This window comes from Panulirus ornatus, chromosome 13, assembly GCF_036320965.1.
Source record: "Panulirus ornatus isolate Po-2019 chromosome 13, ASM3632096v1, whole genome shotgun sequence".
In the NCBI taxonomy this organism is placed as follows: Eukaryota; Metazoa; Arthropoda; class Malacostraca; order Decapoda; family Palinuridae; genus Panulirus; species Panulirus ornatus.
The window spans coordinates 5,319,731-5,338,553 of record NC_092236.1 but is presented as its reverse complement, the minus strand read 5'-3'; the positions used below and the strand labels follow the sequence as shown (position 1 = coordinate 5,338,553).

Sequence of the window (18,823 nt, the reverse complement as noted above, 5' to 3'; positions counted from 1 at the left end):
TAGGAATGGTATAGATTTTGTAAAAATTTGACTTATGTTGCTGTAATAATACTTACTTCCAGGCAATTGGTTGTCAAGATGGGACTATTGCTTACTATCAGCTGATCTTCTCTACTGTTCATGGACTCTATAAAGAACGTTATGCTTTCCGAGAAAATATGACTGATGTGATTATTCAGCATCTAATCACTGAACAAAAAGTGAGAATTAAGTGTCGGGATCTCGTCAAAAAGATTGCCATATACAAACACCGTTTGGCTGTAAGTTTATATAGATTCACTGTTTCAAATTTGCTGCATACTACCTGTGTAAATCCAGTTAATCTCTGAAACAGCCTTAAGCTTATAGAGATTCAGTGTTTAATCTGTTGAATGCTAGATGTGTAAATCCATTTCATTTTTGAAAATGGTTACATAAAGTGAGTTTTACCTGTTGAGTGTAAATGAATTTTTGATGTCTCATTTTATGGGTCAGTACACTGCAGACATTTTCTTCAAAAGTGTTCAGACATTGCATGTATACAAAGAAAGTGGGATCGCTGAAGGACTTAACTTTAGAAATCACACGTTTGCCTAAGTCTGTCAAGTGCCATACCTTAATTCTAACCAGAATCCCTAAGAAAGGAGGCCCAAATATTGATAACATCAGAAACAGTGTTACCTGTTCTGAGATGGCATCTGTAGGTGATTCACTGTAAAATGGAATAATTTAACTTTTATCCTAAGATATGTGTTTTAATCTTATTTTTCAAAGATTTAAAATAAGTAAATATAAGATATTCCTTATTAAAGTGAGTTTGACGTATTTTATCAGCCAGAAAATGCTTTTTCTGTTGCAATGGGTCTTATACCACTTTCATAATTCAAGATTTCCTTTCTATTGGGCACACAGTTATGCCAGATTGAATAATGAGGAAAATGTACATTAAGGGACAGAAGATTAATTTTCCATTTGCTTTTTGCTCATGTAAGTATGATGTAGATGTTCTTCACTACTATCTGTTATTTATACTAGCTCTTGCAGCACTCTGGATCATAAATGTCTGTATGCTGAGCATCTCTGGGCACCAGCCTGATATGATAACCAAATGGTATGTAAATTTAGGCTGGTTTTGATTTTTCACTTCCTGAATAGGATTACCTTATGATGTTGTAGTCATTAGAATTTAATCTATGCACAGACCAGGCTGCAACAAAGGGTATATATTTTTGTTTCTGGGAAAATGTTCAAGAAAAAGAAATTATCTTATTTCTTTGAAATATTATATTGTTTATTCATGGTTGGATAAGCAGTGTAGAATCTTTTCCAGACTTTAGGGACTCAATCCTGAGTCATATATGCTTGATATGTGACTTTTTTAAAACAGGTTCAGCTCCCAGAGAGGATTATAATCTATGAACTATACTCCCAAGATGCATCAGACATGCACTACCGTGTACGAGAAAAAATTAACCAACGCTTGGACTGCAATCTTCTTGTTGTGTGCACCAATCATATTGTTCTTTGTCAGGTATGCCAGTGTTTAATAGTGAGTCTAAAGTTAAAGTTAATACCATTAGACAGATGATTTAAGGTTTAGGTAGGTATTGTCAAAGCTGCTGTATTCCTAACAATTTTGGGTATGGTTCATGTATTGATAGACATTTGTTTCTTTGATTTGGCAAGGTTATGTATAGTTCACATTAATTGGTAATGTTCACTTCTTGTTGTGTTTCACTGGAGAGTGAGAACAAATAGAAAATGAATTTAATGTAGGAAACGAAAAATCGTATAATGTTGCATGATAATATATAATGGGATCATTTTCATAATCAAACTAATTGGAAGATGTTTCATATATGAGGAATTACTGTGCTGTAGGTGTTGCTGGACTTTACCTGCTACTGGAGGTAGTGGAGCCTTGGGCTGCAGGAGCCTTTAGAAAGGTTGTGGGTAACAGGTAACACTAGGACTCATTTACAGAAATTGGCTCAGGGAAATTATAAATGTGAAAATAAGTTACACAACATATATATTTTTTGAGGGACTGTTTGAAAATTTGTATAAAGAATATGCTAACATTACTTTACTAGTGCACTGTGAATATATCTCATTGAGAATAGGAAAATCTCTTCCTTTTTAGTATATTTTTAGGCCAGTGGGACGATGACGATGGCCTGGTCAGTACTTCATGAACTTCAATATATTCTGTCAAGCCTTCACACTTCTAGCTATGGCATTGCAATCTTTTATTTTCTTAGTCAACATTGAGCATTTTGCAGTCGCCAGTGTACTGTTAAAAATTATTGATATCTTACTTGTTACTTTGTTCATACCCAGAACTTTGTATAGTTTCCTGATAACTTTTGTCCTATTAATATTATACTCAATGAAACTTTTTGTTTGTGTTAATTCATTGCAGATGGTACATATACCTTCTCTTTTTGTTTCCTGTACACTGTAGATTATAAAGTTAGGGATTTTGAATTCTTAAAAATGTAGTGTGAGGTGTTGCAACATAAATATTGGTGTTAATGTTGTCCTCTACCATAAGCTAATTGTTAACATGCAGTAGATCATTTATTTTTCCCTTCTGTATGTTAGTTATCCTTTAGATGTCTGAGATAGCAAAATGGAAATATCATGCTGCGATGAGAGTGGAGGAAAATCCCAATAATTTCTTGGATTTAATAGATGTTTTCAATATATCTGTTCATGGAAAATAGATATCCTTATAAATTGATGTGTGTTATCACTGAGACTGATATACAGTTCTTTTTTGCATTAGTGTAAGAGAAGCAAGAAAAATACAGTTCTCTTCAGATGAATGAGAATTAGAGATTCTAGTCTCCATCTGATAACCTCATCCAACATTCTCCTTATTTTTGAAGATATAAGATTGCTACGTGGGTGATGGGAACATGGTGTGGCATACCATGATCTGCAGAGCAGACAGATAGTGGAGGTTGCAGCGCTAGTTGCTGCAGATGTGTATCAGACAGGGCAAGTCCCAGAAAAAGGGTGTAGCTATCCCCCTTGGTTACTGGAGGGTTACTAAGGCTTCATGGCAGCTCCAGTGACTCATCCTTTATTTAGGTTACCATTTATGGCCAGCCAAAAACTTTTGAAATATTCACATAATTGAAGTTATTGATTGGCTAGATTGAGAAGAACATCCTACTGTGCTTGCCTTGGTTTTATATCATTGAAAGGATTGAAGTGCCCTTCCAAATTTATCATTACTGGTAGAATGATGGTTTTAGTAAAAATTAATGTTGCATTGTTTCTGCAGGAAAAGCGCTTGCAGTGTCTCAACTTTAATGGTGTAAAGGAACGTGAATGGCAAATGGATTCCTTAATTCGATACATCAAAGTTGTTGGTGGGCCAGCCAACAGAGAAGGTCTCCTTCTTGGTCTTAAGAATGGTCAGGTATGACAGAAGTGATACTTAGAGTATATTCATATAATACTGAAATGTTCTTTGATGGTTTGTTATGAATTAAAAAAGATTTGATACATTCTGTTGGCATAAATTTCACCCAATTTTTTAGTAAGGAGCCACTAGTTGCTGTTGGTTACTTGGATAATATGTGCAGTCAAGCGTGTACATAGCAAAATATTACCAATTTGTCTTATTCTCAGCAAGTACTAGTATTCTTTTAGATAAGTTTTATACTTACTGCCACATTTCTGTTAAAATAAGGGGTACTATTTTTCTTTGAATTTTTTACTAAGGTAATTATGTAATCCTCTTCATTGTTCTTAGTATGTTGCTTATTTAAGAATATGCTCGCTTATTTTGTTCTCAAATTGTACAGTATCTATAGATGCATTTGCACAAAAGGCAAACTAAGGCTAATCAATGGAAAATGCTATATGGAACTTAAGAACAGGACTATGTGGGTTTGTTCAACACTTCAGTGTTGGGGTAATCAATGAATCCATAAATCTTTCATAAAATAGTGGGGAATAGAAGGCACAGAATGTGGAAAAGAAACTCCTATATAAAGATTAAAAAGCTGGTGCATGTGAATAAAAGGAGAGAATGAGGATCTTTGAAGAAATACAGCCTAATCCAATGGAATGTAAATAATGTAGTTGAACAAGAGGAGAAGTCAGAGGAAAGGCAAAGTGCTTTGATGATGTCTGTCAGAGGAGGATGTTAGGAAGAAAAACTCTTGTTTTTGAAAGAGAAGGGCAGTCGATAGTTAAATGAAGACATACCATAGGGCATTTGTGATTATAGGATTATTTGAGAGCAATGATCAGAATGGATTAGACTGGGAGAACTGATGGTGAGAGTAATACAAGGGAGAAGATAGTGATTAGGAGGAATTTAAGCACAGAATGTGCAAGAAGCTTGAATGATAAATTTTGTTTGTCCCAAATCTAACATATGGATGTAAAAGCATAGTTTTCATAAGTCTAGACAGATGAATAATGAGAACTATAGAGAAGGATGTTTAAAAAGAGGAAAGCAGATAGGGTAAAGAGTAAAGATGTAAGAAAGATATGTAGTGTGAAGAAATGTTTGAAAGAAATGATAAGGCTGCATAGGCAGACAATTGACTGATGAAGGTGTAAAGAAAGCCACACAAAAAAAGTGGTTGATTGCAAAAGAGTGGGACAAATTATGAATGAACTGTTAAAACTTAGAGGAATTTTAGATAAGGGTGTTAGAGGAGTGATTTTGGGATCATTTCTGTGTAAGGGTGGAGATGTGAATTGATATGTTAATTTTACTGATGAATCACTTAATCATGCATCGTAAAGAATTAGGAAGTGTTTATATTTCAGTGGGGGTTCATGTTCACTTTATTACATTGGGCATGATTTGATGATATATCTGTGAGTAAACTGAGAGGGTTCATGTACTTGATCCTCCTCATGTAAATGAAAACAAAGTTAATTAATTGGCTTTTATATTCTATCATATCCTCAGGTTCTGAAGATTTTCCTGGACAATGCATTTCCTGTGCCTTTGCTAAAGGTACCTGCAGCAATCCGTTGCCTGGACCTGAGCTCTTCTCGGCAGAAATTGGCTGTTGTTGATGAGCACAACACTCTCCTTGTTTATGATGTAAAGACATCTGAGTTACACTTTCAGGTAAAATGCTAATTCTGTTTAATGTTATTAGACATATTAGAAAAATTATCAGTTAAATAGTATGTCTTTTCTTTTTCATTTTTCACATTTGTTTGCTGTTTTCCATGCTAGTGGGGTGATTGGCAAGAGAATTATATTAGTAAACCCTTGATATGATGGAATTTAGTACCATGGAGTTTGTGATATAGAAAAAAATGCAAGAAAAAATTGCTTCAGCACTGTTACAGATGTGATAAGGTCATTCTATTCCCATGATTGGCTGGAAAAAAACTACTATGCAGCAAGAGGCAGTAAGACATTTCAAAAGGATCTAAAATATCTTGTGTCAAAGATATTAAATAAAGAGATGGGGAGACAGATAGACAAAAAAAATTTGTGCAAAAGTGCCTGGAAGCAAAGATTCACATGATTATTATAAAAACTGGAAGAGAATGCATATGATGTTTCTTAGGTATGCAAAGAGTAGCTAGAGGTAGAGAGAAAAAAGAGAGAGTTTCCCAGTCAAAAAGTTGAAGCTATCAGAGGCTCATATTTTTTCCATTCTTGTTTGTTGTTTTTCAAATTAGAGGTAGCACCAAAAACAGATGAAGAAATATCTTCATTTGTTCCCATCCATTCTCATGTGTAATGCACCAAAATCAAAGCTCTCTATCCACAACCAGACTCCACAGACCTTTCTCTGGTTTATCCCAGCTGCTCCAAATGCACTGGTTTAGTCCACTGGCAGCACTTCACCCCCTGTATACCACATCACTCCACTTCACTCTTTCCCATGCATGCCTTGCACACTCTTGTATTTAGTCTCTCTTTTCTTGTCATGGTGTAAAAACACTTCCTCCATGCACATTCAGATTTGCACTTTACTGATTGTAGATTTAGGACATGTCCTAATTCCTCAAAAAAAATAAGAATTTTGATTTGTGTTATGAGTGACAGTAATGACCTTTGCTTGTGGACTGACAAGAAAGAAAATTAACAGTTGCTTCACAGATCAGGATGCTTCCAGCTGTTCTGTTCTCATAATGGAAGGGCTTGTGGCTGAAATGGAGCCCTATCTTTCTTCTTCTACTAAAAATGGCACAAAAATGGATCAGTGCAAAGAAAGGTCTTTCTGACATGCTGTCAGTGGGTTGAACCAGGGATATGAATTGGTCAGGGGAAACCACAGAAAGGTCTTTTGGGGTTGGGTGTGGAGGGGGGGCTCTGGATTTGTGCATTATACATGACAGCTAGAGAATGGATATGAGCAAATGAAGCTGTTCTTTTTCTTTTCCTAACACTAGCTTGCTAATGCAGGAAATGGTGAACATATTTGAAAAAAAATATTAATCATATAAATAATATGTTTTATTTCTTTATCTCTGATGCCTTTTCTGAGCTGGAACTCCCTGAGGGGGGTTGGTCACTGCAATAGTCTCCATAACTAGTGAACTCCAGTGCCACTTCTTAGCCTGTAGTGCATTACTTTTAACAAACCACTGGCAGAGGGCAACTTTAGTGCAGTGTTTGTAGAGGCTTCTACCTAATGTTCATCCTGACTCCTACTAACTATGGCTCCTTCCTAATGTTCATACCTACTACTTCTACTCAGTGTTTCTGTATTATTATTACTTTATTATCATTGTTTCTTTAAGTTTCATTATATTTGTTATCATTATTATTTCATATCTACTGCCTGTGATGTTAAATGTTAAGATAATGTATTATCCCTTACTCATTGACAACCTGTAATCTTTCATATGGAAATGTCATAGAATTCATGTATTGCTTTGCAATGCTACAGTGTCCACCCCCATATATTTTCTAAGGTGATACACAGCCAAGGTTTATTGTGGTTACAAACACATGATGCTCTCAAGGTGAATTCATTGTACATCTAGTCACTGAGACTAGTTTTTTAATGGTGGGAGCACCAGCAATCTATCTCAGTGTGCCTTAAGCTATCTTGAGGGAATGCTGTTCTTTCTGTACTCTTCTGGGGTGCCACTTCAGTTTAGGAACTTTGCTTCTTGATGTTGTGTATCTTTTATATGTGCTTCAAGATTGGTTCGTACCATTCTAAGGAGGAGAAAGCCTGAATTCTCAACAGGAAGCAAGAAAATGTGGGTATATATGACAATTCTTGGTGCACCTGGTGCTCAAAATGCATGATCAGGCAGTTACTTCCTGCAATGCTGCATCAGTGCCTTACCTCATTTAGGAGATTAAGACTCTAATGACCGAGGGCATGGAATTAGAATACTACAGGAACCTTACCAGTTTCATGCCCATATGTCTGCAGTGGTAATCAAGGCCAAAGGAGAAATGAGAAAGTAATAAGATATAAGAATGATATCGCCTATCAGAATGTATGGGGGGCTGACAAGAATTTTGTATACACTGTGGCTTTTGTGTCCATGCCAAGCACAGAAATGAATCTTTTTTCATAAAGGTAATTTTATTCTCAGTATTGTTGTCATTACAACCACAGTTATTGAGAAATAGGAGGAGCCAATTTATGACAAGGGTAATTTTATTCTCAATACTGTTGTCATTACAACCTCAGTTATTGAGACAAATATGAGAAGCCAATTTTTTATTGAATTGTGAAGTATCTGCACATATAGCATATTTCAAGATATGCAGTGTCCTTAGCAACAAGTTAATTTTTTTTATGAAATTCATAGAAAGGAGACATCTCATCTTACTGCATATGTTTCAACAGGAGCCTAATGCCAACAGTGTAGCCTGGAATACCAGTTGTGAAGAAATGCTGTGCTTTTCTGGTAGCAACACCCTCAACATAAAGGCTTCAAACTTCCCAACACACCAGCAAAAACTGCAGGTAACTCTTTTTTTTTTTTTTTTATCTAACACTTGTCATGATTATGTGAATACAGTGCACTGAATATTGATTTTTTCTCTTCAGGTAATTGTATATCATCAATAGATTATTTGACTCCAGTACATTTTGAATGGTGCCAAAACTGTCCATTATATGAAGTTTTCTTGATATTTCAGGATCACTGAAGTACACAATATTCTTAAAGATATTTTGCTGGCAGAACTTGGCATGGGACTGTGTTAAGTAAGCAGTAGGTGGAGTGGCAATGGCATTGATTGCAGTAGTACTTGTGAGGTTGTAATTCTCATTAGTCATATCATTAGAACTCATACTGAATTGATAGCTTATTTTTAGGAATATTTTACATGTCCTTGCAGAGAAAAAAATTTGTCATTTTTCATGGTATTAGTTATGTAAGTTATGCATTCCTATTGAGTTTTAGTTATATTTATGATAGAAATTATAGCCCCAAAAGTTAATGAGGGAGTACAGTGTTACAAAGCTTTCATGAAGTCACTTGTTACTGTAGTTTCATATGTCATGCCATCATCCTCATACCAACACTATAGCAGCACTTTGAAAAATGTAGTTTCATAATTTCTAATTGCACATTCCCTTATTCTAATATGTACAAACTTTATTATAATCATGATTTAAGTAAGAGATGTAATGAGTAGTCCTTGCAATACATATCTGCGTGTATTTAGTGCATAACCCCATTATGGTAAATATATGGATATTCTTGCAAGTCATCTGACCCTCTATCTTGATGTAATATGAACTTCTTATGATCTTTATTTCAAAGATGGTTTAATACCAACATAGCTTGTGAACCTTTTATAAGTTTTTATCTTGTGTATTTGGATTTGAGTGATGTTTAGGTATGGTACATAATGTACATAATGTATGCCCAGAGTAGTAATTATTAGGATAATTAAGGATTGTAGGGGGAAGGCTGAAGAAGGAAGCAGAATCATGTGAGGGAGAAAAACAGGGTGCAGTGAAAGTTGTGTTGAATGGAAATAATTAAACATTCAGTGTGCAAGAAGTTTGCATGAAGGAGTATTTATCCCAACACTGATATATTGGCTGTAAAATGTAAGTTTGGGTTATAGAACTGAGCCTTGTGGTATCCCACTCACCATATGAAGCGAATCAGATGCTTCCCCATCAAACGCCACTTGTTGCTTCTTGTTGAGAGCCAGTCTGCTGTTCACCCATAGATTTGATTTCCTATGCCATGAGCTTTAGTCTTACTGAGCAGTGTTTGGCTTAGTGATTTGTTGAAAACTTACTTTAAGTATATATCATTAGAGGGTCATTATCTAAGATATAACTAAGAATTCATTCAAATTCACCAAATGCAATTTCATAAAATTTCAAAATTCATGTGGATAATAGTCTGTTATTTTCAAGGGAATCAGTGAACTTGTCTCTCATTACTGTTTCAAACTGTTTTCATAGAACAGAAGTAAGGCTATTGGGATGGTAGTCTGAAGTGCAGTTTCTTCCTCTTTTTTTGGAAATTGTCATCACATTAGCAAGTTTCCAGTCATTTTGCATTTTTCTTTCGTATGATGATTTATTGAATATTTTGGTGATTGGAAAAGCTGTTTGATAGCTGACTTCTTTCAGTATTCTTGGAGAGATATTGTCTGGATCAGTTCACTTCTGTGGATTTAGTTTACATAGATATAGAGTTTCCCTCTGCCACTGGCCTGTTAAAGGTGATACACTGAAGGATAAGAATAAGAAGGAGCACTGGAGTTAACCAGTTATGGAGACTCTTTTGCCATTGCCACCCCCTTGAGGGAGTTTCTGGAGAGAATGGCCATTAGAGATATACGTAGATACATAGATAAATATTTAAGTACCTCATGGCAAGCATTATTTTTTGAAGTCTCTGAGGCATTATGTTTAAATAATTGGGGTTGTTAGGTGGAGGTTTGCATTGGTAAATGTGTTACAGGGATAGCTTAACACCAGACTGGTCAGTCTTTATTGACCAAAAATGTTTTAAGAATAAATTGGGAAGGAAAGGACAATTTTTGTAGTTTGACCTCCATTTCATAGTTGTGCAGTGCCATCTGTGACAAACTGTAAGTGGCTTGTTTTCTCATGGATCAAGGGAAGAAGGAAGTCTCCATGTTTGAAACTCATTTTTATTTATGTTTTATGCATCAGAATGTGCCTCTATTTTTTTCCTTTCCATTAACATGTAATCCAATATCGTATCATCGAAAAAATCTGAGTCTTTGTTATGTACTTTTTCCTCCAGGATTTTGAGATTCATATTAAAATCCATATCAGTATACAGGTCATCAATCTTTTTCCAGGGTTTTGTAGTTGGATTCAGTGGCAGTAAAATCTTCTGTCTGCATATCTACAGCATGTCCACAATTGAGGTTCCTCAGTCAGCCCCTATGTATCAGTATTTGGACAAGAAGATGTACAAGTATGCATTGTCTCAGAGATTTCTTTTATGTGCATGAGTCTGAAAGTTGAAATGAATTTCATCAAGCTTCAAAGCATAGAGAATTAGTTACTGCAACCAGGGATTATGAATCTTATTCATGGCATAGATGTGTTATATATTTTGTGCACTTGATTTTTTCCAGTATCATTAAAACATATTATTTGTCTCCCACATTGCATAGCATTTCAGCTGCATATTTCTCTATATATTTACTCCACAGAGAGGCTTATGAGATAGCATGTTTGGGTGTCACTGATGGAGACTGGGAAGCCTTGGCTAAAGCAGCTCTCGAAGGGCTTGAATACAACATTGGCAAGAAAGCCTTCACTCGTATAAAGAACCTCAGATACCTTGAGTTGATACATTCCATTGAGGTAACATATGCCTGATGCTTGTTAGTTCATTTATTCATTTATTTTTTTAAGCATATAGTTTCATACATTTACAGCAGAATGCTCACAGGAAGTTTTCTTTCCAGATATTGTAGTCATGCTTATTTTGGAATGTGTATCTATATTATTGCTACTTTCATTTGTTGTTCCTCCTGCATGTTTAGGCTCTGATTGCTCAAAATCTTTTTCACTCCATCCTTCCACCTCCAGTTTGGTCTCCTGCTCCTCCTTGTTCCCTTTACCTCTGAAAAATAGATATTCTCTTTGTCACCCTTTCCTTAGTCATTTGTTCCATATGTCCAAACCATTTCAACACACCCTCTTCTGCTGTCTCAACCATGGTCTTTTTATTACCACACATCTCTCTTACGCTTTCATTTCTTACTCAAACTGCCTCACACTACATATTGTCCTCAAACATTTCATTTCCAACACATCCATCCTCCTCCATACAACCCTATCTATAGCCCATGCCTTGCAACCATATAATATTGTTGTAACTACTATTCCTGTGGGGCGGGATACTGCCGGAAATGTATATATGTATATGTCTTTTTATGTGTATGTATACATATGTATTAGTGTATGTTGATATGTATATGTGCGTGTTTGGGCGTTTATATATATATATATATGTGTATATGAGTGGATGGGTCATTCTTTATCTGTTTTCTGGTGTACTTGCTGATGCAGGAAACAGTGATTAAGTATGATTGTTTCTTCGTTTTATTATCTTTATGTTTAGTGTGAGACAGTATATGTATTGATTAAGAACTATTCATCTCTTCATATTGAATGCTACTTCATGATTTATATCTTGTGAAGATATCTCATCATTATGATGTTTTATTAATAGAGATGTGATGATTAATATATGTCCACTTTTGTTCTTTAGGAGCGTCGACACAAGGGGGAGGTTGATAACAGTGTCTTCTTAGGTGACATTTTAGCATACGAGGGCAAATTTTCTGAAGCTGCCAAGCTGTACCGCAAAAGTGGTAGGGACCAGTTAGCCATGAACATGTACACAGATCTTAGAATGTTTGACTTGGCACAGGTAAGTTCATAGTGGGTGTATTTGGAAAGTGATATTTTTGATTTCTTTATACATAATTGGATGTCAGTTCCCCTTTGGAGCTGATTTTGAAATAGCAGTAGATAAGTTCTGGAAATGGTAATGGGAGCAAGTAACTAAAGTGAGCAAAAGAACAATTATCCTACAGTAATATGTATAATCTATGTGTAATTATCATGGAATACTTTTCTCTTTTCTGTACTTGACAGTAAACCTTTGAGATTCATGCTTGTAACTTGTTGAAGCTATAGACATAAAAGATATCGTAAACAAAAAATACTGATTAACAAAACAGACATTCTCCTGGTTTGGCTAGCTGATTGTTAATCCCACCCCACTTTCCCACAAGATAGTGTGCCCTACTGCAGGCACTAGTTCAGCCACATTTCAGGTTTTAATGTTATAATGCATTGATATTTTCTTGTGACAGGCTGAGTTTATAGAATGAAGGATAGTAAATAATGCAGGATTTGTATTGGTCATCATAATTGTTCCATGTTTTGACTCATGGAAATTGAAGAGCAGATTTTCAAAATATTCAAAAAGCTTATACCTCTAGTTTCATTTTTGTACTCTACTCCATCACACTCTACACATGTACATATCGTATTCTTCATTAGTTGTACAGTCTTATTTGAGATTCATTAGCTACTTAAGGTCTTGTAGTGCAGCAATTGTAGCTCATAGGATTATGTTTTGATGATCAGGTTGAAGTTCATTTACTAAACAGTTATGATGCACGTGTGGCTAAGGTTGATTTAGCATACGAGTCATATCAGTGAAACAAAATTGCAGCAAATCCATTCTAAAGCTTTGATTGCTGTACATGGTCAGATATTCATTCCTTAACTTCATAACAGTCCAGGTGTACAGCAAAAAAGGATAACTATTATCATTTGAGGCAAATGATTGATGCGTATTAACAGGTCATAGGCATGTGTCTTGCTTTTGTATGTTCCTCAGATCCGGAAAGAAGTTCCCTGTGCTTTTGACCTAATTTTATTAAGATTTTTGTTTATTTTAGTTGCCTTTGAACAAGGGTGGTCATAGTTACATTATGACAATTATTTTTCATGGACATCTAAGTTAAGTGCTGATCTTTATTGTCTTCAGTAGGTACTTTACAGGATTAATTCATAAAAGAGATTATATGTCATACCTGATTCATCTGATTGGTGTTGATAATTATGAATATATTCGGCTTTTTATGATTTTTACTAAAAGAGCAAGGAATTTCCTAAATATGAAATTTAAGTTTGAAAATCAGCATTCAAAGTAATCAGATTCAAGAAAAATACTATATATAAAAGGCAGAATTATTATGGTTTGGCTAGTATTCACTGAACAGAAAGAAATGGAGGTTGAGATTTATAAGTTTTAGGTAGAACCTGGCTTCTAACTTCATCTCTGTGAACAGGACTATCTTGGTTCAGATGAAACAGTTGACAGGAAGCAGCTCATCAGGAAAAAGGCAGACTGGGCACGAAACATCAATGAACCTCGAGCGGCTGCAGAAATGTATCTCTCTGCTGGAGAGATTCACAAAGCTATTGATATTATGGGTGAAAATGGGTGGGAGGACATGTAAGTTACTGTCTTCATAACTGTAATTATTGATTTTTAGTGTCATATGTGATACCTAGCATGATTCCATTTACTGCCAGGTATTTAAAAAAACCACCTCCTCCAAGTTTGCTTCATTCAAACTCACACTCCAAATAACCTCTCTCGCTTTTGCTGAGCCTAATAATCTTGTATTTATTAACATTTAGTCTCAACTTTCTCCTTTCACACAATCTCACAAACTTGTAGGTTTTACCAAATTCCACCTGCATGAGGTTACACTGTAAGTGGCAAGTCACCCTTGGGAAGGCTGTATTATTAGGAATACAGTTTTTTCAAAGAATTTCTTACTCCAAAGAGCAGGAACAACAGCAGCAGCTCCTAGAAAGAGGTCTTGGTAACATCAGGACGCTTTCTAAGGAAGAAGTCCAGGGGCAGTTATACCTGGATGGACATGTATATGTGATTTTAGAGAGTAAGCAATGAAACGGAAAGAGAGAGTTGAGTTAATGAGTGTGGTTGATAGCTGTAGGGGCTTTCATTGGGCTGAACCATGGTATGGCGAGTGGTCAGGGGAAACCACAGAAAGATATGTAGGGCCTAGTTATGGATGTGTAACTCCGGTTTTGGTGCAGTAAATATGACAAATAGAGGGTGGATGATTGAATGAGGCCATTTCGTTGTCTGTTCCTGAGGCTACCCTGACCCTGTTATTATGGAAAACAGCAAATAGGGGTGTGTGCTGCCACCATGGATATTTGATTTGTTTATGGATGGGGTGGTAGGGGAAGATAATACAAGGGTCTTGGAGATAGGGGCAAATATGCAGTTTCTAGGGGTGAGGGAGGAGGGGGGCTGTTAAGTGAGTCAGTTGTTTGCTGATCACACAGCACTGGTGACAGATTCAGGTGATGAACTGCAGAGTAGGTGTCTGAGTTTGGGAGAGTGTGTGAAAAGAGGAAGTTAAGAGCAATTGTGGATAAAAGCAAGGTTGTTAGGTTTAGCAGTGCAGAGGGAGAGGTTAGCTTGGGTGTGAATTTGAATGGAGAAAATTTGGGATTTTTAGTGTTTTAGATACTTGGGAGTAGACATGACATTGAATGGATCCATGGAAGTGAGTCATGGGTGGTTGAGGGGGTGAAGGTTCTTGGAGTATTGAGGAATTTGTAGAAAGTGAGGTCATTATCCCTCTACCTATATGTCTGATGCCTGTTCTGACAGGGAACTCCCTTAAGGAGGTGGCAATGGCAATATAATCTCCAAAACTAGTGAGCTTTCTTACCTGGGAGGGTGAAAATGGGTATGTTTGAAGAAACAGTAGTCTGTGTGATACTGTGTGGATGCAAGGCATGGGCTATAGATAAGAAAGTTTGGAGGAGGGTAGATGTATTGAAAATGAAATATTTGAGGACAGTATGTGGTATGGGGTAGTTTGATCGATTAAGTAATAAAAGGATAGGAGAGTGGTGTGATAATAAGAAGAGCTTGGTTGAGAGAGCTGAAGAGGGTGTGGTTTAGACATATGGAGAGAATGAATGAGGACAAAGAGGATTATGTGTCAGAAATGGAGGGGACAAGGATAAGGGAGAGACTGAATTGGAGATGGAATCCTGGAGTCAAAAAGATTTCAAGTGCTCAGGGCCTGAGCATGCAGGAGGGTGAAAAAACATGCATGGAATAAAGTGAACTGGAGTAATGTGGTATACATGGGTTGATGAACTGTCACTGAACTGAACAAGGGCATATTTAGGAGCTTGGGAAACCACAGAATGGTCTGTGGAGCTTAGTTGTGGATAGGAGGCTGTGGTTTTAATGCATTAGACACAACAGTTGAAGAATGGATGTGAATCAATGAGGCCTTTCTTTGTCTATTTCTGGCAGTACCTCACCAACATGGGAAGCAGTGAACAGCTCCCTATCCACATCCAGGCCCTACAGACCTTTCCATGGTTTACCCCAGACACTTCACATGCCCTTGTTCAGTCCATTGACAGCATGTCTACCCCGGTATACCAATCATTCCAATTCACTCTATTCCTTGCATGACTCTCACCCTCCTGTTGTTCAGGCCCCGATCGCTCAAAAACTTTTTCACTCCATCCTTCCACCTCCAATTTGGCCTCCTGCTTCTCCTTGTCACTCTGACACATATATCCTCTTTGTCAATCTTCTCTCACTCATTCTCTCCATATGTCCAAACCATTTCAACACACCCTCTTCTGGTCTCTCAACCACACTCTTTTTATTTCCACACATAGTTATAGATATGCATACATCTGTACCTACTGATAATTGCCTCTCCTGCATTTGTGATGTAGCTTTAGGAAAAAATGAACATTGGTATTAATTGTGCACATTCCTAGGCACAGGGGTGAAAGATTGTCACTGAAGTACTTCCAGGATGTCATACAAGATGACTGAAAGGAGCAGGAGTGAAATTGCAAGAAATCTATCCCTCCTGTATTATTTCTTTCTGTAAGTAGGAATATAAGGGGGCAGGGTGAGGAATTTTCCTCAGAGATTGCATAATTTTTTCCTGTATGCTACCCTGTAAAGACAGGAAAGAGAAGTAAGTATAAGATAAAAGTATTTTGGATGCATATGATGTACAAGAGATTTTTTCAAGTGCACAGTTTTAATGTATTGCATTATCATTTTGCAGCACAACTGATAAGTATCTCTTATCAGAGGTACTATTCTTTTATTTTGTGTAATCTGCATTTTCACATTTCTATAATTGAAGGCTCTTGGATGTTGGTCGAAAGACTGACAAGGCTGATCGTCAGACGCTGAGCCTGTGTGCTCAGCATTTGCGTCGTCTAGGATCGTTGACTCATGCTGCGGAAATGTACAAGTAAGTCACATATATATCGTATGTCATCACTATTGTATAGGTGATCCCTGTAGAATGACAGTTTATGGATCAATGAGGGAAAAAAGATGCCATTTCTAAACCAGCTAGAGAGAAACTTTTAAAGAATGCATGAGCAACATTCAGGTGATTTTCCGAAGAATTTATTAACCACAAACTAATGCTTACTTCCAACTGGTAGCTGCTGAGATTTAGGAAATTAGGGAATGTAATAGGAAAAATAGACTTACAACATTTGTAATGAAAATTATGGCTCATTTTGTTCTTCACTTCTATCCTTCATGATTTTATAAAATCACATCATGCCATGCAAATATCAGTGATAGTGCCTGGTTATTCACATACCTGAAAAAGAATTAAGCATTTAATGTTACAGCATCACAAGTCATTATGTTTTACCAGCATTTATGCTTTTTACATTTGTAGAGGACTTATTGAAGACTAAAATCTCTAAAGCATAGCCCATGGCTTGTGGTTATTATAGTAAACCATTATAATTTTGTTTTTCATCATCCTGACAAAAGTCTTTATTCTTTTATGTTTTTAGGAAAATGGGAGAGATACAGAGTGTTATAGAGCTGTATGTGGAAGGTGCAGGACTGGGAAGAAGCATTTATATGGGCAGATAAACACCCAGAGTACCGCCAACTTGTTTATGTTCCATATGCAACATCATTAGCTGAACAGGACAAGTTCTTGCAAGCACAGAAAGGTTGGGTATACTTCTCTGTTTTATTTACTTGAACTTCAGCCATTGATTTTGGAATTGCTAAGGTAATATTTTTATCTTTTGGAATGATGGGTTGCTATTTTGATTTGGTGTATACAAACAGAAGTTAAGTGATGTTATTTATAAAGAACAATTTGGTATGCAACATATTGTTGAATGTTGAAAGAATGATTTGAGTGGGTGCTGAAAAGTAGGCACTTGGTTACAGCTCTAAAGAAAATATTTACAAGTGAAAATATATAAATTTTGGAGGTAATATAGCTTGTAGAAGGCATCCTTCAGCCTTTTGTGATGTATGTATATCACATGGTTTTGGAACAGAAAAATAATGGATTGTATGCGAGTTAACAAAATTAACTTATGATACTTAAATAGTTACTTATAAGCTTACTTATATGGGTAATTTACTGATATGTTCTTAATAGATAATTAAGAATTATATTGTATTGCCATAAGGTGCAAAAAAGCAAAACAGGAATTCAAATGGTAGGTTAACATACTGGACACGGAATACTCCAAAGGGAATTTGAAATCATTTCAGCATTCCACAAGGCCGGGAAACCAGATGAGGCCTTCAGGGTATTAGAACAGCTCACAATGAATGCAGTGAATGAAAATCGGTTTGATGATGCAGGATACTATTTCTGGATGCTGTCCATGCAGTGTCTAGACATCGCATCAGAAGAGTAAGTATTTCAGGGCACTTATTCCTTGCTCTTAGTTTTTATTTGTGACTACTTGAAAACACTGTCAACTTTTTCATGATATTCATAATGTTGAGCTCCATTTACTTGACTTAGTACCAGAGCTGTCAAAATATCTCTTCATTGTACGGATTTGGTTTTGCATTGTATGTAAGGTATTGATTCAGCTGATTTTAATGTTTTAGGAACTTAGACTAAGTAGGGGTATCTGCATTCCAAGGTACAGAAATTCTTAGTTACCAGAAGCTTCTCACAGTAAATGTAGATATACACAGTAGTTGGTAGGCAGCTAACTATCAGGGAGGTATATTACCAGTACTACCCACTTGGCAATCAGTGACATATGCTTAGTGAGCCAGCACTTTAGTGGTTGTCAAGTTGCACTCTTCTGACCCAGGTAGCTGTCTTTTCTTTCTGCCTCGCCAACAAATTGACTACTGGCATTCTGTCCTCAAACATACAATCTCTCCATGTCATATGTAACACTTGACAACATGTAACTCATGCAGCTCATTCTTTGTAACTACATTTTCCTGTGGTGAGCATTACGTGCTAGCCCTGCCGTTTGGCAAAATGGAAGGAGCAGTTGATAGAAATATAGGTAGAAACATTTAAGCAGGAGCATTAGGCAGAAACATTAGGTAGAAGTAGTAGGTAGGAGCGTTAGATAGAAGTAGTCTTTAGGAACATTAGGTTGGAGCCTCTGCAAACACTGCACTAGCCTTGCCCTCTGCTAGTAGCCTGTTAAGGGTGAGGCACTAAGGCTAAGACTCAGCATTGGAGTTCTTTAGTTATGGAGCCTCTATGCTGTGCCCATCCCTTTGAGTGAGTTCCAGTTGGAACAGGCATCAGAAATATAGATAGATAGATAAATCATACTTCAGTTATAAAACAGAATGTACTGACTGTACTATACTTTCCTGTTCCAAGGTCTGGTTTTATAAGGCTTATGCTATGCTCAGGAAGTCAACCACATCCACTGGACAGGACCACAGGTCAAGATGTATGGGAGTTTTAAGTAAATATCTGTGTGGAAAGTGGAGGACAATTAAGAATCAACTTTTCAGTGTCTTCATTGTTGACTTCTTTGTAAATACATTT

General features: G+C 36.4%; 1 protein-coding gene across 1 annotated transcript in view; it reads left to right on the top strand.

Moving 5' to 3' along the window:
- Oseg1 (intraflagellar transport protein Oseg1) overlaps nucleotides 1–18,823 on the top strand; it is a 46,452-nt gene that overhangs the window by 15,068 nt on the left and 12,561 nt on the right. Inside the window, 13 exon segments of the mRNA XM_071668486.1 lie at nucleotides 63–260; nucleotides 1,367–1,510; nucleotides 3,272–3,409; nucleotides 4,922–5,086; nucleotides 7,791–7,910; nucleotides 10,247–10,365; nucleotides 10,607–10,760; nucleotides 11,674–11,835; nucleotides 13,271–13,437; nucleotides 16,160–16,270; nucleotides 16,836–16,878; nucleotides 16,880–17,000; nucleotides 17,560–17,704. Of these exon segments, the coding sequence (XP_071524587.1) occupies nucleotides 63–260; nucleotides 1,367–1,510; nucleotides 3,272–3,409; nucleotides 4,922–5,086; nucleotides 7,791–7,910; nucleotides 10,247–10,365; nucleotides 10,607–10,760; nucleotides 11,674–11,835; nucleotides 13,271–13,437; nucleotides 16,160–16,270; nucleotides 16,836–16,878; nucleotides 16,880–17,000; nucleotides 17,560–17,704 (1,787 nt within the window).